Source organism: Ursus maritimus, unplaced genomic scaffold, assembly GCF_017311325.1.
Source record: "Ursus maritimus isolate PB19 unplaced genomic scaffold, ASM1731132v1 scaffold_3, whole genome shotgun sequence".
In the NCBI taxonomy this organism is placed as follows: Eukaryota; Metazoa; Chordata; class Mammalia; order Carnivora; family Ursidae; genus Ursus; species Ursus maritimus.
In genome coordinates, this window is record NW_024425563.1 from 47,135,071 (window position 1) to 47,157,357 (window position 22,287).

The following is a 22,287-nucleotide window of genomic DNA, read 5'->3' on the forward strand; positions in this document are numbered from 1 at the left end:
CCCCCCCCCCCCCCGCCTCCGCACTGAGCCGTGCACCCTGTCTGGAGGTGTGCACTCTGAACACCGCACATTGTGTTTCCGAGATCGGAGGGGAGACATGCCGGCAGGAGCCCGCTCTGGCAGGGGCCTCAGTGCTCACTGCACGGGAGGCCGCACCTGTGTCACGACCAGCTCCTCGCTCCCGTTGTCTTCAGAGTTCATCGTTTCTTTTGTTTTTTAAGGTTTTATTTATTTGAGGCAGAGAAGAGTGAGAGAGCGAACACAAGCAGGGGTGAGGGGCAGAGGGAGATACAGGCTCCCACTGAGCAGGGAGCCCGCCGTGGGACTCGATCCCAGGACCCTGAGATCATGGCCTGAGCCGAAGGCAGATGCTTAACCGACTGAGCCACCCAGGCGCCCCTCAGAGTTGATGTTTTGAAAAGCAGGGCATTCCCACGGCGCAGGAGTCCACAGTGTGGTTGCGAACCATCGGGGTGCCCGCATCCTCACTGCACACCTCCAGGCAGAGAGACTTTGTCTTTTTCATCCCCGGGGCTCCAGTGTGATGAATGAACTAACAAAAACCAGTTCAGCAGTGCAATCCTAAATCAACGTCCCCCCCACCCCCCGACAGCATTAGAAATCAGTATCTTAATCCATTGTACTGGAAATGTAAACTGCAATCAGACATTTTTGTGCGGTTTTGGCAGACGACTGTAACCAGGTGATTTCTTGTTAGGCTTTGTCTGACCCTGGTCATTTCTTTCAAGTCTAGACAATTTTTAATTACTCATTAAAATAGTATTTCCGGCTAGCGCTGCTACAGCACGCAAGTATATGCCAGAAATTAATCTGATCACCCTCTCCGTGCGAAATCGTACAGTCTTCTCAGCAGCCCTCTGAGGGCAGCTCTAGTGTTCCTGTGGTTTTACCCATGACAAAACGGAGGTAGAAAGAGGTGAAATCACTGGTCGGAAGCCCATAACAGCACAGCCAGAATCCTAATGCAGGCAGCCTGCTCCCAAGCCCCTGAATGACCCGCCTCCCCACACAGCCTCCGGACAGGGTTCAGCTGTAGCTGGGCTGGTCAGATTTAACCGGAGGATGAAGCTTGTCTGCGCTTCTCGCAGGTGGTAATGCCTGATGTCATCACCGTCCTTCCTTTCATGTTATATCCAAATCGTACTGTGTTTTAAATACGCATAATCACGAAGTACAAGATGTATGTATTACATACACATACCTGTGTGCATTTGTATCATGTAGCAAATGTCCTTCCGGGGCAGGGGCCTCTGCTGTGGATTTCCCTCATTGCATGAAGATAAGCGCAGGCCGGCTCCGGCTGGGAACTGCTCGGTACTGGGGACGCTGCAGGGAACAAGGGGAACTTGCCCAGTGGTGGTGATCTCCCAGTGAGCCCATCCAGGTGAGAGGGAAGATGCGTCTGCCAGCTGCCCTGGGACACACCGAGATCTCCCCTTTCTGAGTTCGGCTCCAGCTCCCTCCTGGTTCTGGGCAGTTGTGATTCTCTGGGTCTGGCCCACAGCATTGGCTCCAGAAGGCCTGCTCACCCCTCAAAGGCACCGTGCTTGCTGGCTTGGCTGCAAGATTTGAAACTCTGAGAACGATTCTCTTCGGCAACTTGATGACAGAGCGGGCAGAGTCCAGGGTGCCATGCACGACCCTTCTTGATTCAGCACAAGGTCTGTGAGTGACTTGGGCCATTCTTTAGAACCAGATTCACCTACTCTGAAAACAAAGATTGTCCTTGAGAATATTCAAAAAGATGGTGGTGGCACACGGTCTTGAAGGACACCTGAATCAGGGAAGAACTGCCCTCATACTTTCTCATACTTTCTACCCATTGCATACACCTGTCAGCTTCATATTTCACCTGTCACCCGTTGGCCCCCATGTATGTGCGCCCTCCTGATGGTCCTGAGGTCAGTTTGCCAACAGCCCACCTTCTCGGGGACCGTGTAGGTTCCTGCTAGCTGACATGAGACCTTGTTGATGGTCACCAGAAATGACCTTTCTCTCTTTGAGCCTGTTTTACATCCTATTTAAATGTCGGTTAAAATTGTTTGGTGACTTTCTCATCTGGATAAAATGGTTCTTTTAGTTAGAAGTTCTATAAACCGAGATGCTAATGGTCAAACATGGCCTGAAGCGTTTTTGCTGTGACACATAGTGAGAACTGTTTTACACTGAGACACACACCGGAAACAGAAGCTTAATGAACACATCTTGACACTCAGACGCTTTCTCTTCTGTTCTATCCTTATGTGTTTAATTGCCCCACCAAATTGATTTACAGCCCGCTTATGGGTCACAGTCCACAGTTTAAAAACACTAGGACTCTGCATTCGAAGTAGGTCTCAAATGTTGTCACAAGAAACTTTACGTTAAATGACCATGAATCCTGAGCCGCCACTAGAAGACCAAGAGAAAAGGCGCCATTTTGTTCTCCCCGGAGGTGAAAGAGTAGAACTCCTCACTGCGGGCAACAAGTGGGAGGGGGTGGATACGGCTGAAATCTGTGCTGTACTGAGGACGCGTCATCATTTCTTTGTTTCTGTAGTTGACACAACAGTGTTACACTTGTTTCAGGTGTACAAGACGTCACTTTTTATTGTTCATTTTTCCTGAAAAATAGCCAAGAGCTGGGGGCAAGAGAGGAGATGGCATTGTTTTGTTTGGGGGGCTATTTCTTTCTCCTCCCACCAAGACGAAAAGCCGGGAGACTGGGTACCCAGACCATCAACAACGCCCAGTGGGAGCTCTACATTGGAGACAGGACTCTTCCGGGTGGGTGGGGGATGTGGGAATGACGCAATCAGAGCTAGGGACAAGTAGGTCACAAAAAAGCACAGAACGCAAGGTCTCAGAATAGAAGAAAAGGATTGAGGCATAACAGTGAAGGGTTAATGAGGAAGGGGCCAGTTTTTCTATGTGTTTCTTTTCATCTTTTTCTGAGAACATGCCTGTTCAAATACAGTCTCGCTCTTGCTTCATGGAATTGCTTTAAAATCTGAATTTCCAGTGTTTAGAAGATGCTGATTGCTACAGCCTTGATCTTGACCTCAAAGTAAGGCACAGCCCATGGAGTTAGAGCAACATCCTCCCCACTCCCGATGGAGGGTGAAGGAGCCAGGGGGAGTCACCACCTGTCCGCACACACCTTCGCCCTCACCCTGCTGGCAGTCACACCGCAGTGGCCAGGTGACAGGTAGGGCTATGCCCTCCTGGCGGAGTCTACGCTCTGTTTACAACGCTGGCAGGTTCTTTGCGGAGGGGGGGCAGCCTAAGCATTTCTCCAGGGCTCCCCTTTTTGTCAGTGAACTGGTGGGAAGTGCAGCTGCCTGTAACCCTTTCGATTTTGTCAGAAAAACCAGAGTGGGGCTCCTGGCTGGCTCAGTGGAGCGTGTGACTCTTGATTTCGGGGTCATAAGTTCAAGCCCCATGGTGGGTGTAGTGATTACTTAAAAATAAAAGCTTAAAAAAAAAATCAACGCAGAGGCAAGTGACAGGGAATTGGATTTGTGCATCTCATTTGCCGTTAAGCAGCGGAACCTGCATCTCAGATCGCTAATTACTTTGTATCTTCACTTTGCCCCCACGCTTAAATCTCTCCCCCCCAACCCCCCCTCCACCCCAAGTGACATCACCAGGTAGTTGGGCAGCATGGCGTGGGTGTCAGGAAGCCTGACGTCATTGCCCTTGCCTTTCATTTGTTTGTTCAGCAAATATATATTGAGTGCCTACTGTGTGCCAGGCACTTTTAAGGACTCCAGGAATTCAGTGATGCGGAGCTTGCTTTCTGGTGAGGAAGAAAGCTAACAAAGACAAGAACAACATCATTTAGAAAGTTGGATGTGCTGTGAGAAGGGCACTCAGTGCAGAGGACATTGTGCCTGCAGAAGTAGTCAGGTAATCAGGGCTGGCTTCTTGGAGGTGGTGACATTTGAGCTGAGTTTGAGATGAATTCAAGTGAGCAGTGCAGTATACTGGTTAGGAACACAGTCGCCAGATCCAGGTGGCCAGGGTGGAACCCTTGCTCTGCCATGGAAAAGCTTCGCAGCCTCAGACCAGGCACTCTGCCTCTCTGAGCCTCTGTTGTATGTAAAATGAGGATAATCCTAGTAGCAACCTCTTAGCCTTGTTGAGATAATGGCATGTGGGGAGCCCCCAAGTAAGTGTCAGCTGCCCTTGTGACGATGAGGATGGTGTGGAGGACACATAGGCTCTGGAAATGTGCTGCTTAACTCCTAGGACAACAAAAATGTCGTAGTTCATTGAGTGGGCCAGTGTCGTGATAATGTAAACATTGAACAGTGACGAAACCAATGTCATGACGCAGTTCTCCTAAGAGAAGGGGAAGTGCAGGGCGGGCTTGGACATATGTAAAAGACCAAAATTCTTTTTTTTTTTTTTTTAAGATTTTACCTTTTTAAGTAATATCCACACCAACCTGGGGCTCCAACCCACAACCCCAAGATCAAGAGTTGTACACTCCACCGACTGAGCCCGCCAGGCGCCCCAAAGACAAAAATTCTTATCTCGCATATAGGGATCAAAAAGGAACGGTAGGCTCGTGTTGTTTAGAAGCCATGAGACAAATCCCAGGTAGAGAGATGTAAGCATGGGGAGCAGGGAGAGAAGAGGACAGAGAGAGGAGGAGACAGAGGACCCCTCTTTTTCATTGTCAGCCACGGAGAACTATCCAACTAACTTTTTACTGTGTGCAATGATAACTTTGGTCAAAGAGAAGAAAATGTAAATTAATAACAGAAAATACTGTAAAGTCAGGAGACCACTTGAAAGGGCTTCCAGCGTCCAAGCTGTAGTCATTTGAGCATCAAAGAATATAGTGATGACTGGTCATTAACTGAGTCTGTGAATTGAGTCCAAAATAATACCGAACATTGGAGAAGTTAATGTAAAGTGTATCCACAAGTAGCTGTAATGGAAGAACGGTGGAAATCAGAGGATGTGTTTCTTCTCACCTCTGCCCGGGTGCACTGGCACAGGTGGCCCTGTGTTCTGTGAAGTGGATGTCTGTGTACGAAATACCCGTGTTCTTTTTCTCCACCTCTGTCAGCAGACGGGCAGGGAGTTATAAGTAAGCCCCAAAGTTGCAGGAAAAGTAGGAACTGCGGCGAGCATAGGAGAGACCAGCCAGCAGCCCGTCACAAACGACGGGAAGGGGGTCTGTGCGAGGGAGGGTTGCAAGATGCGGGGAAGAGCCACGTGCCCTGGGAGGGAAGCCTTTTCCCCAGGAGATGCAATCTCCAGAGGCCCCTAGTGATTATATTGAAGACGTGATGTGGCAAGAAAGACACAGGCTTTAAAAATCCTGTCTATTGAGCAAGTGAACCTTGAGTGAAGATCCCAGGCATCCAGCCCAGGACATGCAGGCTCACTCCTGAACCTGACCGAGTGTCAGTGGGTCAGTAACTCAGAACCCCTGCCTTCCTCTGGCCAAAATCAGCTTTTGTTCCTTGTAGGTCTTGCCAGGTTCTAGTAACCCCAGGAGGGTCAAAACTAAGGATGAAAATCATGAAAAAATAAATCTATAGGACCAACTTGTGTTATAGGTTAAATATAGGTTTTATAGTCATTGCGATCGTTTGTCTGATTGTCTGTGTTTAAGAGATTTTAAAGCTTAACTACTTAAATGGTAGAGTTGGCACAGTTTTAGTTGAGATGTGTGGAATTTCACCAGGTTTGTAATTAACACTTAAATGTATAAGAGCATTGTATTTTAAAAAATTATATTTTGGGGCATCTGGCCAGCTCAGTTGGTAGGGCATGCAGCTCTTGATCTTGGGGTCCTGAGTTCAAGCCTCACGTTGAGCACAAAGCTTACTTAAAAAAATTTTTTTATTGGGGCGCCTGGGTGGCACAGCGGTTAAGCGTCTGCCTTCAGCTCAGGGCGTGATCCCGGCATTATGGGATCGAGCCCCACATCGGGGTCCTCCGCTATGAGCCTGCTTCTCCCTCTTCCACTCCCCCTGCTTGTGTTCCCTCTCTCGCTGGCTGTCTCTATCTCTGTCAAATAAATAAATAAAATCTTAAAAAAAAATTTTTTTTTAATTTACTTAATAGTATTTGAATATTTAGAAATATTTGTTAAATAAACTTACAGGTGTAAAATTTAGCACTAAACAAAACACAAATATTTAAGTTTTCTTATTAAAAAAAACACTTCAGATATTAAAATTCCAAACAACTATGATATGGAGTAAGGTCATGATCAGGCATTGGGTTGCTCCTTGATATGGGAAGCCATTGGAGAGTTTTAAACAGGCAGGTAATATAATTTATTCACTTTTTTCCCAAGACTGTAGAAGGTCCGTGAGAGTACAAACTTTGTAATCTTGGGTCCCCTTTTGCTAGAACCCGTGAAGTCTATTCCTCATTAATTCATTCAACAAACACGTGTCGTTGGCTCCTTAAGAGCAAGCACAGCCCTGGGCATGTTAGCAAAGATAACGACCAAGTGCCTCCAAATAAGTTAGAAAGTGTTAAGTCCTATGAGGGAGAGGGTACTTCTGGCTGGGAGAGCTGGGACCATTTCCATAGTTCAGGAGCAGATGGGGAGAGGACATTCCAGGAATGAGCTGAGGCCAGGAGCAAGGAGGTCAAGCATTTTCAAGGCTCGGCACGTGGTCCTGGGGGCCATCAGTGTGTCTTCCATCGAAGTCGTTACGTTGCCAATTTCTCGACTGTTGTTGCAGCAGCTCCTGTAAAGTGGGTCAGTACCAATTAAAGCTGATTTGTAACGATAAATCTATAAGGCAGAGGGGCAACTCTTAGCTAATGTATTTGCCAGAATTTGACACCCCAGGAAAGTTTTAATTTGCTGTCACTGCAGTTATCACTTTTGCATGAATATTAATGGTCTGCGCATTATAGGAAAAATGTGGCGTATTGGGTTTCTGGAAAAGGTTGACTTATTTTTATCTATCTGTATGTCAATGTTTTATGTCTATGCATACAGGGAATGAGATGGCTTCGAGGGGCTGAAATGGCCAGCAGGCCACGTGCACAGAGTAACGGGGTGAGCAGAGGTTGGAAGGAGGCAGATGAGATCTGAAGGGGCTCCTGGGGCGAGTGACAGTGAGCTTGGCAGAGACGCTCAGCAGGGCTCCTGGGCGGTGATGTGGGTCCAGGGGGGCGACTCTGCGTGTGTGTGTGTGTGTGTGTGTGTGTGTGTGTGTGTGTGTGTGTACGTACACAGAGGCTCTAGACCGCCTTGTGTTTTCACGTGATTCATGAGACCAGCTCGGGTTTTTACTAACTTTGCTGACAACCAGTAAGCTTTTTCTGGCAATCCTGCAGGACGTAATCATCTTCTCATGAACTCCTATCTACCCGGTTGTGCTCACTTCCCGAACGGAGCCGCCGAGATGGGCTCCGGGGGCTGCCTGTCTGTGCAGCTGTCCTGCCCAGCTCAGCCCCCACATGGGGACGGTGCCACTGTGCAGGGCGACCATGGGAAACTCCGCCTGAGGGACAGCAGGGGCGGCCAGTGTCGGTGTGGGACAGTGCCCGGTGAAATTACGTGTCCTTAGAGAAACTCTGACATTGCTGTATGGTATTTTAAAATTCATAATGTCTAAGACCGAGAAGAGCCTGATAAAGCAGCCCCTGTGGCTCTTCCGTGGAAGAAGGGCCCGTGGCCACCCAGGAGGGCTGGGTCCCGCTGCTTCGTGTCTGAGGCACAGCCCGCCACTCCCCGCAGGCCTTGTATTCCCTCCTCTCCAGGATTCCCAGGGGTCCATTCCGTGTGTCACATCTCGATCTCCCTCATAGGGGGGTCCTCAGTTTGAAAACCAATCAAAGGAGCACAGACTTTGGGACGGAATCCCCAAGTCGTCCCAGTGCTGTCGGCCTGTTTCTTGCTGGGTGGGCTCCAGCACCCCCCTCACTTCCTGAAGCCCCGCTCTGCCCTCTGTCGGAGTGGGGGGAACAAAGTTTGGGCAGGTGGACGGCGCCGCTCCCAGCACAGGAGGCACCCCACCCGAGATGGCAGAGGCAGCTCCCGCCTCTTTCCGGTTCCAGAACAGCATGTGTCCTTCTTAGCTACGGTTTTCATTCAGAAATCCAAGTAAACACAGAGAGGTTCAGGTATATAGGAAGTGCCAGAATTGGGGGAGCAGATGACTTACAAGGAGGCTAACCAAAAGTAGGCAGTGTTCTTGTGTCATCAGTACCTTCCTAGAATCTTCTCCTTCTGCCCATTTGTGTGCGGAGACGAACAGACTCCGTGGGGGGACTCGTGTTGGGACGGACCCTCACAGCCATGGAGCGTTGCACCGGAGCATCGGCGAAAGCAATGACCGTGACCGTCTGAACAACGAGGCTGCTTGGGCTACGCTCCGCCAGTGCGCTCCGCACCCAGCCCGTCTCCTCCGTTTCGGGGCCCTGTCGAGACGCAGATCTGCGAGGGTGTATCTCTTCTAATAGAGAACAACGGGTTTGTCAAATAGAGAAATCTGATCAGGCCAACCGACGTTTGTTTCGAAACGCAAGGGCAGTGTCTCCAGCTTGTCTTCCTGCACCGCCCACTTCCCAGGTGGCACAGGCCAGCCCCCAAGGGGGAGGGGGGGACCACGGCTGGGAGCCACGAAACCAGCCAGTGGCTTTCATTTGTTTTTCTTAATTAAGGTCTGTAGGTTTTCTCTTTAGTTGTGAGGAAGCCTTCCTCTGGGCCCTTCAAAGCATTAAGCGTGGGGAGGGGGTGAAGGCACATAGCAGGTGTTTCTCTGTTCTGTGACTGAGCACTGCACCCCTTTCAGTGGGGCCCTTGCCGGGAGAGAGGGAGACAGGAGAGGAGGAGGGAAGATGACGTTTAAAGAGGACACGCTATAGCGTGACCTGTTCCTGCTGAGAGGCCCCCTGCATCGACCGCTGTGGGCCGGCTGAGTGTGGGGTTCGGTGGCCCCGTGAGTTCCTTCTCCTGTCAGAATTCGGATTCCATGACCCAGCAGAGCTTTCTAAGAGGGCAGCCTTGCAGGACACATGAGGGGGGTCGATTCCTCCTGTGACTCACATACTCCAAAATCCTCTCCTCCCCATTCCCTGCCCCAGTCACAACTATAGGTAGGCTACTGGTTTTGCTCCCCCCTCCCACTCTGTGACACCAAGGAAATACTTTAAAATTTTTTTCTGTTTAGAAAATTATGCAGAAAATTAACGGTGATGGATTCTGGGTGGTGGTCGTTCAGAACCAGAAACTTGTCTTGTTTCCTTGTCGTCCCGCTGCCTGCTGGCTCGGGGCCCGGCTCCTTCTTCTGTAGGCTGATAGGAGAGGGGGTAGACACTGCGTCAGACGTCACCCGCTCCTCCCGTGGCCAGTGTTGGATAAGTTCCCTGTGTGAATGAATGCCAGTCACCTCCTGCTCCCCCCGGGTCATCGGAAGCCTCATTTCAAGCTGCCGGCCTGGAAGCTGGCTGTGATGTGTTCCACTGGACCCCTCTAGCCGGCCGGGAGGGCACTGGGCCCCACAGTGGGCGCAGAGGAAGGAGATCTGAGACCATTACACTTAATAAAATACCTATTACAGCTACTAATACATTTACTTTTTAAACTCTTTTATCCTTAACCTTTTCTTTGCGTATCTGTTTTGTGCAGTAACCTATTGGTACACATATGCCGTTCACAATAAATACATTCACACACTCATACAGTTTTTTAGGGTCAGATTGTTAGGGAAGCCACTGCTGGGGGAACCGGCCTTGCTCCCTCCTGCTTTTCCGTAATGGGAAGAGAGAGGACTGGCCCGGATGTTCTTGTAACTGTCGTTTCGGGGGAGCTCTTCTAGAGTCCTGAGGTGTTTGAAAGCCGACGAAGAGCGGTTGTCGTCTGCAGATGTTTTGTGCGGGACCCCGCGGGCCCGCCGGCCCGTTTTGCAGATGTTAGCACCAGGCGGGCCCCGGCACGTGCGCACATGTGGCTTTTGGAGAACAGCGCGGGCTGTCTCCACCTGCGTGGGCCCTCTGGCTGCAGACCGAGAGGTGGGCCTGGCCTCACAGCTGCTCCCGGCTCTGTTTGACGACAGGCTGGCGAGTGGGGTACGGTTAGGATAAGCGGCAGAGCCCCCCCACACGCTCTTCTGTTTGAAGAAAGTGAGTACCCCCAAGAGCAAGGGAACAGTGGATAAAATAAGGAAACTGCTCTCGTGACATTTTACTGGTTTATGTACCAAATACTCCTTTGATGCTTACCATATGCCAGGCACGGTTCTAAGTATATTGGTTTGAAAAGGGAACTCCATTATTCTTCACCACGACCTCAAGAGCTGGTCAGTTGTAGTGGCCCATTTTACAGGTGAGGAGTCTATGGATCAGAGAGGTGACATCACTTATCTGGGGTCACACAGCTTGTCAGTGGCAGACCTGTCTTGATATGAAGCCCCGCTTGTATTTCTTCCAGTGGAGATTCCCGTGTCTTTCAGAATTGTTAGTTTTTGTTCGGTTTCATAAGAGGCCTTTCTAAAAAATATTATATGTAATATGTCCGTGTAGTGTTATTACAAAAATGATGTTACGGTGTCTTCCATTTTTTGAGCAATTACCATGGGCAGGTCCTCCTGTGCCAGATGTTCTCTAGACATGAATTCTAATCCTTAAACTGAAGGAAGAGATTTGTGCCCATTTCATAGAAGAGAAGGTGGGTGACAGGAGCTGGTCGCTCAGCTGACGTGCCCAGCCAAGAAGTGAAGCCAGCTCTGCACACCGCTCTTTGTTATAGGACAGAATTAAGTATAAACAGGTCCTCCTTGATCCCCACCCAGGGAGACGGTTAGTTTCACAAAGCACCCAAGACCCTGTGGCATACCAGTGCCCGGAGGGGGCCGGCCCGGTTAGCCAGGGAAGGTGCCGTGTTCTGCCCGGCGACCCCGCGCTGCCGTTCGCTCCCACAGGCGTCCCGACTCTGATGGATTGTGTGGTCCCCCTACTTGCCCCTCGGGGGCTGGCTGCCGCCTGGTCTCCAGGCCACTGTGTCCGAGCATCGAGCCCTCAGGGTCTGGCTCCTTTGATCCAGTGGCGTTTTGAAGTTTTATCTTCTGCTGGGCTTCATTAAGCCCTCTGTTGGTCTGAGGTTCCCCCCACCCCAGCTGTAAATGTTGCGTGGTTCTTGGTATTCAGGTTAACAAATTAGCCCAATTAGATGGGTAAATTAGTCATTCTAACTTTCTGAAGTCAGGCTGGAGGAGCTTTGTGAAATAGCATTTATAGTTTTCTAACAAGCAATTTAAAGGACACCAGCATGTGGCATTTGTTTAAGAGGAAAATGTCCTAAACAATGTCCTACTTAAAAACAGATCTCGACATTTGCTCACAGACTCGGAAACGTGGCCGAGGACACCCCTGTGTTGTCTTGTACAAGCCTTTCCAAACTGGGTCTCTTCTTTCTGGGGGCTATAGCCGAACACGGCAGAGTTACTGAAACCCACATTTAATTCCAGAACCTCCTTTTGCCAAATTGTTTTTTTCTGCACCACCCAAGAGTTTCTAAACGGGCTTCAGAACAGACTACTCTGAATTCCATCTGAGTGGTCGATGGTGAAGAACCAGCAACCCAAAGGAGGCTGAAAGGGACCCCCTCGGATTGCTGCTGGCATTGGCGGCCGGGAAGCAAGACGGGGGAGAAGCAGTAACCCCGAATAGCCAAGTGAAAATTCATAAGCTCTTGAACCTCTGTGGACTCGATTTCCTGGTGTTCAGGGAAGTGACTGTCCTCCCCACCTCACAGGGCCGCTGATTCAGCAAGATACTGCATCGAATGTGCCTGAGGCATGAGAGGCACTCAGTCTGCTCGAGGTCCCTTCCTTCCTCCTTGGGTCCTTTTAAGTGTTCGCTTCGGAGGCCGGCGTCCTTGTGCCTGGCTCAGTTGGCTCTTCAAACAATCTTATTAATGCCTATTAAAATGAAACCCAATAAAAATGCCAATATTTGGTGTTGAAATAATTGATGTAGCAGAGACAGACCATGGGGCACCCAGGCAGGCCCCTGGTGCCATTTAGCCTCACACCTGGGGGATGAATTTCACAACTGTAATTGCTACCATATAATTCTTATTAATGTTGTGCTATAATTCCCATTTATTCCGCGGGGCTTGTAAATGCATTAAGACTTGTCAACATATTATTTTACACTGTTTATGATCTGTAGAATTATGTCCTTCAGGGTTGCATTGTGCAAAAGCTCAAAATAAACGGCCTTGGGCCTCATTAAAAAAGAGCAAAAAGTGGCTGCTTGTGGAAGTGGTTCTCCGTCCCCACCGTCCTGAACAGAGGTCGGTCAACTAGATTTTTAACTCCATTCTGAGCAGAGCTCTTAACCTTGGGAATATAAGCGAATCCCCTCCTCCCATCTGAGCAGCGTGACTGGGATGGAGCAGCCGCGCTCCCAGGGAATGCTGGGTAGAGCTGGAGAGACAGGTGTCCTTCCCTGGGGACAGATGCGGTCAGGAATTGTTCGCTCTTCCACGAGCTAGAACTTCGTATTCTGACCATGAGTTTGGCTCAGAGCTTCAGGTGTGTGTGTCCCCCTGCTCCCTGGCTTGGGGTAACCCCCTTTTAGTTCCAAATTTCCTCACGGTCTTCTCAGCTCAAGCTATAAAGAAGAAGGTTTGAAGTGCTTTCCCACCCAAGTGTAGCTACCTAATTCAGTGGAAAATACAAGCCCCTCCCACAGACTTTTGCATTTACTAGGCCGATAAGCTTGACACTATGGGGACAGAATCCTACGCACTGGGATGTCAGACACAGCTTGTGTGTGTGTGTGTGTGTGTGTGTGTGTGTGTGTGTGTGTGTGTGTGTGTCTGTAGGTGGGGGGGTCTGTCATCCTTGGTTATCTTGGGTCTGGGCCTCCTGCACAGACTGGCCTGCCGCAGAAGCAAGGTCAAGCTCTTGCTCCGCAAATTCCCAGCCACAAATCGTTGGGAAACCCTTCCTCTGGTCTCTTAAGTGCAAATGCAGGTCTCTGCCCCAGGGCGGTCCCTTTGTGTCTGGAACGCCCCCCCCCCCAGGCCGTAGCCGTGGCCCATCTGGTCCCTGCCAGTCCTCCTGTCGGTGGGTGGCGGCGGGGGGCGGCCCGCAGGGAACCGCAGGACAGGACTGCTGCTGACCGCCCTTGCCCCTCTCTGGCCCTGCAGGCAGCGAGTACGACGAGGAGGAGGTGGACTACGAGGAGTCGGACAGCGACGAGTCCTGGACCACGGAGAGCGCCATCAGCTCCGAAGCCATCCTCAGCTCCATGTGCATGAACGGAGGGGAGGAGAAGCCTTTTGCCTGCCCGGTTCCCGGATGTAAGAAGAGATACAAGGTAAACGCAGCAGCACCTCATTGGCATGACTGCGGTAACTGGAAACACCAGGCAGCAGCTCCTCACTTCGGAAGCAAGCCTGACACACAGGCCGGGGTCAGGCAGGCCCCTGGGCTCGGGTGTTTGGTAGCGTTTTCCCTTTGCTGATCGGGGCGGGAGCTATAGGTCAAGAGAAAGGGGCGGTGGGGGTGGTTTTTTGGTAGGAGGATCATGTTTTTGATGTTCTTCAAACTCCTGTCCTATCAGAGTACCAAGGGTGTCACCTGTTTATTTGCCAGACACCTTCTCCATTGGGTGGCTGTTCAGGTGGCTTACAGAAGCCGGGCAGAGGCGTGACGGTCCCCTGGGGCCCAGGGGCTGCTCAGGGCCCAACGGGACTCAGTTGCGCACGTCTGTTTTCCGCGGCGGAGACGTGGAAGGCGGAGAGGAGGAAAGGGAACCAGGTGGTTACCTGGGGAGGCCGGAAAGCAAAGGGATTCCCCAGCTAGCTCATTTTTCCAGAAGGTAGCCCTGGCACTGGAGAGAGGTTTCCTTTTTTGTTGTTTCAAAGTGGAGAAAGCTAGATAGCAAGAATTCTCTCGATTCCTGCCTGATCTCCAGAGGCCGCGTCTCTCCCTGTGGCTCTGTTCCTTGGGCCTTGGCCGTCCGTGGCCTTCTCTTGTGTGTCCAAGCGCTGTTTAAGGGATGTCATGTACATCCACGGTGTTAAAAGAGGGAGCAGATAATGACCCAGACTGAGGCTGGCCCAAAAAGGGGGGGTCGTGTGAGGGGGGGAAGCCGCAGCCTTTATTCTGGCTGAAGAGGATGAGGCGCTCCCTCCTTCCCCCCAGCTTCATCCCTTCCTCACAGCTTTCTCTCCCGGTCTCTTGGTTGCTTGTCATTAGTCTTCTGTTATTTTTCCTGGCTTTCCAGCAATTTCTCCTGCAGTTGTCTACGTCTGGGTTGACGGGGACTTGAGTGTTCTTTCTGCACCGAAGGCCAAAAAGAAAATTGAGTGAGGCCTGGGCTGCAGAGGCTGCTGCTTCAGCACCAACTGACAGATGACACGGGCGGCCGTTAGTGGCCCCCAGTTCCGTGAGGGAAGTGTGAGTTTCCTTTTCTGGGCCAGAATGCCCAGTCACGACACATGGGACAAGAACAAACATGTAACCACTTCTAACCGTCTGCTTGCAAGGAGCGTGGTCACGTTCCCTAGCACGACCTTTCTGCTGGGCAGTTACTGGCCGCAGGGCAGTGGTGTTCTCTCGTGTAATTACTGCATCGTAGTGACTGCGGGGTTGCTGGATTGGGAATTGGTTTGAGGAAGGTCTAATGAGCCGGTGTGCTGTGGGGTCAGGCAGAATCCAGAAGTGCTGCCATGTCGTCGCTTACTCCCAGGGCTCACTCTTGTCTCACTCCTTGCCCGCTGTTGGCAGGGAGTCTCTAACTAGTTAGCTTCTTGGGCATGGACTCCAGACCAGCTCTTCTCACCATTTCTTGGCATTTGCGGAAGCAAAAGATGAGGTATCTAATTTTCCAGACTTCATACTGAGTAGGGCAGGGGAGAGGGGCCCAGCAGGACAGCTGAGTCTCCATGTTTTTTCCCTTACTAATCCCTTTGCCTAGGATGCCCCCTTCCCTTCTCGAAGCATCAGTACCTCTCATTGAATTCCCCTCATTTCTCAAAAGCACAGCTCAAATGCCACCTCTTCTGGGAAGCCCTCACCAGTTTCCCAGACTGATTCCCCACACACAGACTGAAGTCTGTCTCCTGACCTTTCCACATGCTCCGTTCATACCACTGGAGAGCACTTACTCCCCTATCACCCCAAGGGTCTGTACAGCTCACAGGCCCCCTCCGCTGTCAGCACCAGGCACAGGTCTTGGACAAGTAGACACTCTGAAGATAAAGGAACAGAGGCAAAATGTGGGGGGAAGAGGACAGTGTGGGCCCCCCAGCTGACCACCGGAACCCTAAAGCACTAGCATGACTCATTGTTGGATTTGTCCCAGACACCTTCCGGGCTGAACAACTGACCCCGTGCACCTTGGTGCCACACACCCTTTTCTTTGGACTTGAGAGGGCTCCCCTAGCTGGTAATTGGGAATGGCTTTAAAAGATGGGTTGAAGTGCTTTGAGGTTTTTTCCTTTGATAATTTTAAATATTAGAGTTGTTAGAATTTTGCTACTTTTAAGAACTGGAAAACAGAACAAACGGTCCCCTGGAAAGTTTCTCTGAAAGGGTCCCTGCGCTGCGTGGGGAACGCTGATGTTTCAGCACCATGAAGGAAGCTCGGCCTCTGATGTCTAGATACACAGCCAGGCAGGTGTGTCGCTGTTGGTTTTCCGAGACAAGGGCACTTAAGGCATCTCCCCCCTCAGTGGATCTAAACGTCCTTGCCTCTCGTAAGGGTCCCATCAGAAGCCCTGGTGGGGGCATACCTGACCACCTTTCTGGATTGCAACTTGGCAGTAAATAATCAGAACTTTAAAAAAATGTCCATATTCCTTAGCTCCATAATTCTCCTAGAAACGTATCCCACGCACATCTCTAGGGATGCAAAAATTGATAAAGATGTTCATCATGTTACTTACAGTCAGCACAAATTTGGGAAATACTAAATTCTTAACAATAGGGAAATGGAATAAAGTACTGCCATCGAAATCCTTTCTAAAAAATACTTAATGATTACCCAATCTCGTGTCTCTCATGGGGAAAGTACTGAAAGGGGTTACCTCAGATGTTAGTGATTATCCCCGTTCTTTTATGTCCCTTTGTATTCTCTAAATTTCGGCAGTTGCCTACACTGGACACACATTGCTCTAACAAAGGGAGTTAAAAGATGTGATTCCCACCTGGCTCATCCCCGACCTTGCACATGCAGCCACGCTAGGTCCAGTCGGGAGCGACTCGCATCTCGGCTCTTGGGCTGCTTGGTGTCACCACGCAGTTACAAGTGGCTTTACTTTCCACGCTAATGTTACCACCCCCACCCATCCCAGCGTCTGTTTTTCTTCCTCATCAAATCCCTGTGACTTTATTCTCTCCTTTATGCAGAACATCAAGGCCTGCAGGAAATTGAAAGTTACGGTTTTTATATCAAGGGGTACATGTCGCGTATTGTACTTAGGTCTGAATACTGACAACAAAGATCAAATACAGTCAGGGACACCATGGCCCTGCTTGGCATCCAGACTTTGTTTCCGTGATTTGATGTGGAGTGGCGTTTTGAGAAGCGCCTTTAAATGGTTTGTTGTCCATTGACTGGTTCAGTTCCGTCATCAGGGCGGGTAGTTCCGTCATCAGGGCAGGTAGTTCCTGATGGTAGAACGTGGCATGGAAATGAACTGATGCGGTCCTTGCATGGCCCCCTGACGTCAGACCCTCCCTTTCCTCCACATGGTAGCCCCATGTCAGACCACTGTAATTCATAGACCATTTTCTCCCGATGGAGTGACCTGTCCCAGTCCTTCCCAACTTTTACGTTTTTCAAAGGCCACCAGCTGGTTGTACCCATTAATTAAGTACCTAGCACTTCAGGTACATGGAATTCTGGGGAAGTGTGGATTGTGGAATCAGGCATGCCTGGTTTCCCATCCCAGGTCTATCATTTATCTGCTCGCTATCTTCTTGGAGTGTCTGTTTATTTAAAACACGAGTACTGGATAAGACAGGAGACATCAAGTACTCAGCATGAGACGCTCTTGTTACTGCCCTTCTGTGCCCCACCCCCCCTTCCTCTTTCTCCCTTGCCTGCCCCTCCGAAGTTGAATTCCCTTTCCTCTTTTCGGAGACCAGAGGATTTAAGCATTTGGTTTTCAAGTTGCCTGCCATTAATTTTTGTTATTCATATTTCTGAAAGACCAAACTTCAGGATCTCTCTGCAATTATAAATGTCAGTGAATCTTTTTAAATCCCAAGTGTTAGAAAGTAAAAGTTCCCACTGCTATGTGTGAATGAACAGATGGGGCAAACCTTGATTCTCATTAGAGCTTGTACTAACGTTTGTGATAAAGGTGCCCCACTGACACTCGTGAACATTGTAAATCACAGCAACAAAGAGATAGTTAATGTGGGGGTTTTTTAGGTTCTTTGGCCAACCCTGGAAATGCCATGTGTTTCCAAATGTGCAGTTGGCTTACTGATTTTTCCAGAGTAATAAACCAAATGTATGGAGTTAGCTATGTTTTCCTCACAGTCTCACGGCCAGACACACAACACAGTGTTTATATTTAAGCTGGGAACAGACCCCAGGACCTGCTGAAATCACCTCAACCTTGGGCTTGTCCTTCTGGCAAATGCAGGATCTGGTCAGGATGGACTGGCTTCTTGTGGTTTTAGCAATTTCTGGTTTCAAACTTCCCCTCACCTAATTAATTATAAAAACTCGGGCGTGGATAGAGTATTTAAGCCGTGTACCTGTCGGAGTCGCATGCTTTTTTGCTTGTCAAATGTTTTTATTTTGGGTTTCCCCTATTTTCTGACGAGTGTCAGTGGTACTGGGACACAGGTAGCTGGATATGTAGTGACCCATCTTGCAACAAGTTCCTGTGAAAACAAGGACATGAAATGTCTGAGTCACCCCTCATCTACAGGAAAGGAGCCTACTAGGTGTTCAGTGAGTATCTGTTGAGCTAGTAAGTGGGGCATTAGTAAGCAGATAAATGCAGATTTCTAGTTTTTGTGATCCAGGAGACTTCCTACTATATTGTTACTTAGAAAGCTGATGGTGCTTTTCTAATGATCATAAACCTTTAATTATTTCAAGTAGCTTAAAACTGTTCTCTTTCATGGTTCTGCGGGTTGCCTGGCCCCAGCTCAGTGGTTCTTGTCTGGGTGTCTCATGCGGTTGCAGCAAGAAGTCAGCTCAGGCTCGGTACACAGATCCCTCAGCTTCTGCTGAGACGGCTGCAACAGCAGGAGGCTGGCAGGGGCTATCTACCCACCGTCTTAATGCGTCTGAGTCTGCCCTGTCCCTGCTCTCCCCATGTCCCACCACAGCAGGTTATCCCTAGAATGTCTCTAGAACAACAGTGAGGGGTTTCCTTGCCTCACATGCACGAGGGACAGAAACAAAGGTGAAGGCCGAGAGCCAAGTTCAGGGAAGAGGGTATCTGTCCTTGTGCTTCGACTTGGTGGACAACCGTCAGTCCAACTCTGAACACAGTCAACTGGAGTGGCTGTTTGGCCCCAGCGGGTTCAACGAAGTCAAGTGGGATTCTCTACCAAAGGACTTTTAAAAAATATGAATGTGCATTATGAAAGGGAAATGTAAATAGTAATAACCACTCAGCACATTTTAAGGGCAACTCAGAACAGTGAACCATGTTGTCTAACAAATTCACTCGCAGATGCTTACTGAGCATCTCCTAGGGGCCAGGCGGTGTGCTGCGTGCTCACGAAACCACAGCAGTGCGTCCCTGTATCTGGGGGCTCAGCAAGGGCGTCTCACGAGTCAAGTTCAAAACCTCTGCGTTGGAATCCTTCAGGTGGGCCTAGGACCAGGCTCAGTGGGACCAGATTCATATAATACTTGAGGAAACAGCCTACTCTTCTGGCAATCCGTTCTCAACAACTTTGTCTGAAGCCCTCTCTTTTCTCTTCCCTTGTTCCCAAATCTGACCATAGCTGACGTGGTCGTTGAGACCTGTGCTCTAATACCACCTCTCCCATTTATTCTTACTGAAATCTTCCGTCAGTTAATGCCTGTTTTCTCACCATTTAATTGGAATGAACAATAGTAGGTCTGCAGGAGTGATTCTAGGCATGGAGTCTTACATAGAATATGCTAGGGCACTAGCAAAACCAGTTACTAGAAGACCAGAAAGCATTTTGATATTTAATGTTTCACTTCGGCTTGTACTCCACTTTGAAGTCTGGAACTCTTAACGTTGCTGCGACTTTCATAACCTAAGATTTCTGAAGTTTAAGGGCCAGTCTGCCCACAACTATCCTAGGGCACGATTTGGGCAAATAGCTCCCATAGTGGCAGAGACACTGGCTTAATGCACAGCAGAAAATGGACAAATTCCAGGTAAGAGGTCATTCTCACAGCTGTCTGGAAGCAAACCCGAAGCTGTGTTTCTGTATCAAGGATTTATAGATGTCTTGAATTCTATTGCCCTGTGTTTAGAAAAGACAGTTTTTCTGTTAACATTCTTCCAGAGAGGAAGCAAAGTTCTAGGCAGAGCAAACTGTGTTTTCTTGTACAGTCTTATATATCCCGTGTAAAATTTGAGGAAGCCAGTACTTTCATTTTCAGAATAACTGAGGCATAGTTTGCGACCCAGTCTGCACAGTCCATTAGACTGCTTGAAATGGAGTTCACGCGACGCCTACGCTGTACACACCTGCTATTCGGGGGATGTGCATGTGCAATCCAGACCCACACCAAGGTTTTCCCCCATCTGACAGACATTTTTGATCGCATCTAATAGGTGATATTTTGTCTTCTCCACAGAATGTGAATGGCATAAAGTACCACGCTAAGAATGGTCACAGAACACAGATTCGTGTCCGCAAACCATTCAAATGTCGTTGTGGTAAGAGTTACAAGACAGCTCAGGGCCTGCGGCACCATACAATCAATTTCCATCCCCCGGTGTCGGCTGAGATTATCAGGAAGATGCAGCAATAACATGCTGGTCATAACTGTGCCAAGAAATCCTCACCAGCAGTTGCTGATTTTGAAAACAGCCACCTTTTTTCAGGGGAAGCATTCAGCAACCCTTTAAAGAATTAAATGCATGCTTTAAATTTTTTCTGTAATTTTGGAATGATGTATCTTTGTAGAGTTAATGATTTTGTACATTTGCACATGTAATCATCATACCCATTTTCATTACTTTGATATAAGGTGCTAAACAGAAAAAGCTCTAGGTTCTTCACATTTCCCCCAAAACAAAATAAAATTGAGGGCATGTTGCATATTATTTAGTTGTATTGCAGTGATATCAATTGGGGGGAGGAGGGGCTGGCACTGAGATTTTTTTTTCCAAGATTGTAATGTGATTGAAGTTTTTCAACACATCAACTCACTATGTTCAAAACCAAAATAATACCTTCATTATCAAACTGGTTACCATGCCTTACATAATGGAGTTAGTATTTGTGAGTAGAAAGACTTTAGGTAATGGAAATATAAATAAGAATGTTTAACATAATATGCTAAAAATATTTTCATATTTAAATAACATACATAAAAGGTGTGCTTTCTGTGTTTTATATTATCTTGCAAGTCCTTTTGCCCCTTAAAAAGCTGAAAATCTTGCCATCTGACTTACTTACCAATCATTTTAGTGTTATAAATGGCATTTTTGTAGTCTATTCAGTTCACTCATTAACACACATTCATTGAGTGCCTGCTGGGTGCAAGGGATTCGGTTTATGCCTATTGATATTTCTGGACCAATATACCAGTTTAGTGAAATACTTTTCCCTAAAATGTTAGGAAATACTTAAGTGCAAATTTTGTGTGTGTGAAATTTAGTTCTATCTTCATCTTTAGGTGAAGTTTTAAAGCACTTTGTAGTTCTCTATTGCCAACAGAGTTTATGTGTTGCCAATTCTTGCAGCCACTGCCCTAACAAACCTGTGGGTTGCAAATGAGAATTAAAATTCCAAGCACGTTTCAAAGAGAACCTTTTTGTTAAGATCCCTTATTGCCTCTTCTTCATGCTCATTGTGTTTTTAGACTTTTTTTTTAATTAAAGGCACTTTTTCCATCACATTGTAGAGGTCTGTATTCCCACTGGAAATGTCTGTTTAGCTTTATAAAACATTTTGCTGAAATACGAAATTGAGCCTTACTGACAATTAAGTGCTTCTTGCAGCAGGTGGTCAAAGAGTGACTAATATGACCCATTAGAGTGACCTACGTCTGGACCATTCCTGAAGTTTTTCTCACCAACAATACCATCATGCCTTGAGTGTTCTTTTCTCCCAAGTGCTATTCCTTAAACATGCAAGAGTTTACCAGTTGCCTCATTATGCAATAAAAATTGCTCAGAGATGGCTAACTGCCCACAAAACTGGTGAAAAGCAAGCTCGAACTGCTTACCACTTTCTTCCCATGTTCCCATTGGATGCAAGTCTTTCTTAACAGCTGGGAAGCAAGTGTCCCTCCTCAATCTTTCAGACCGTTCGAAAGGAAGACAGTTCTGCTGGCCAGATGGGGTAAGCTTCTATATTCTTAAGTTGTGAATCCCTCATAATGAGGGATTCACAAAAGTATCTATAAAGACACTGCCCTCTAAAAATTTCCTCAGATCTCTGAAGAGTGGTCTTAGTCCTGAATATACAGTGTTATCTTATGTTTAAAAGGGTGATCCAGACATGAGAAGCAACTAGTTGGTGCATAAGAAGGCCCTACTTGGATATTTCATATCTACCTACAATTGACCAAAATTTTTTAGGCCAGCAATTTTATTATTTAGCTTCGCTCCTTCTAGTGCAAGAAACTGTAGGCTGGATCAGTAGTTCAACAGCTAAACAGTCATAAAATAGTCATTGTGCATGTTAAGTTTCTTTCAACTATAAAACAAATTCAATTTCTATTTACTTATTCATTGTGACAGTATTACTAAACAGGTAAGGATGGGAATATTTTGTTATACCGTGTATAGTGAATGTATTGTACTGTGTCTGTGAAAACTGTGCTTTAAATTATATTTTCATATGTTTTGTTGGGGACAGAGCACATTAAGTTTGAAAGCAACAGAGGTTTGTTTTAGAACTGAAGGCAACTTAATCAAAATTGCTGTCAAGAAAAGCTGCTTATAAATGTAAATGAAATCACATTTAAAATAAACTGCCTCTGACCCAAAACAACACGGCTCGCTGTTTTTATTCGTGTCCATTACCACTCTAATAGTGGAGGGATACTTTAAGGTTGGCATGTTCCAGAATTAACTGATGCGACGTGAAAATGCTCCCATATTTTACCTGCATCTCCCAGGAGGGGAAGACGTGGCGTCTTCACTACTACTGC

At 48.1% G+C, this 22,287-nt stretch overlaps 1 protein-coding gene and 1 long non-coding RNA gene across 4 annotated transcripts in view; one reads left to right on the top strand and one right to left on the bottom strand.

Annotated features, from left to right (window-relative positions):
* Positions 1 to 22,118, top strand: part of JAZF1 (JAZF zinc finger 1) — a 319,574-nt gene extending 297,456 nt beyond the window's left edge. The window contains exons 5-6 of one of the 2 annotated variants that reach the window (XM_040644149.1): positions 13,148 to 13,317; positions 19,759 to 19,896. In XM_040644149.1, coding sequence (XP_040500083.1) covers positions 13,148 to 13,304 — 157 coding nt within the window. In that variant the 3' untranslated portion in view covers positions 13,305 to 13,317; positions 19,759 to 19,896. Of the gene's footprint in view, positions 1 to 13,147; positions 13,318 to 19,758 lie in introns of both variants that reach the window. The other variant, XM_040644148.1, reaches the window with a different exon arrangement.
* LOC121105824 lies at positions 6,056 to 19,747 on the bottom strand. Of its 2 annotated transcripts, XR_005838549.1 has the most exons (3): positions 17,718 to 19,747; positions 8,199 to 8,444; positions 6,056 to 6,725 (listed from the first exon to the last, which is right to left on the bottom strand). It is a non-coding gene; the product is annotated as an uncharacterized LOC121105824 (long non-coding RNA). The 2 variants fall into 2 exon arrangements; XR_005838548.1 differs by lacking the exon at positions 17,718 to 19,747 and having other exon boundaries at positions 8,199 to 10,079.
* Positions 22,119 to 22,287: the final 169 nt, after the last annotated feature.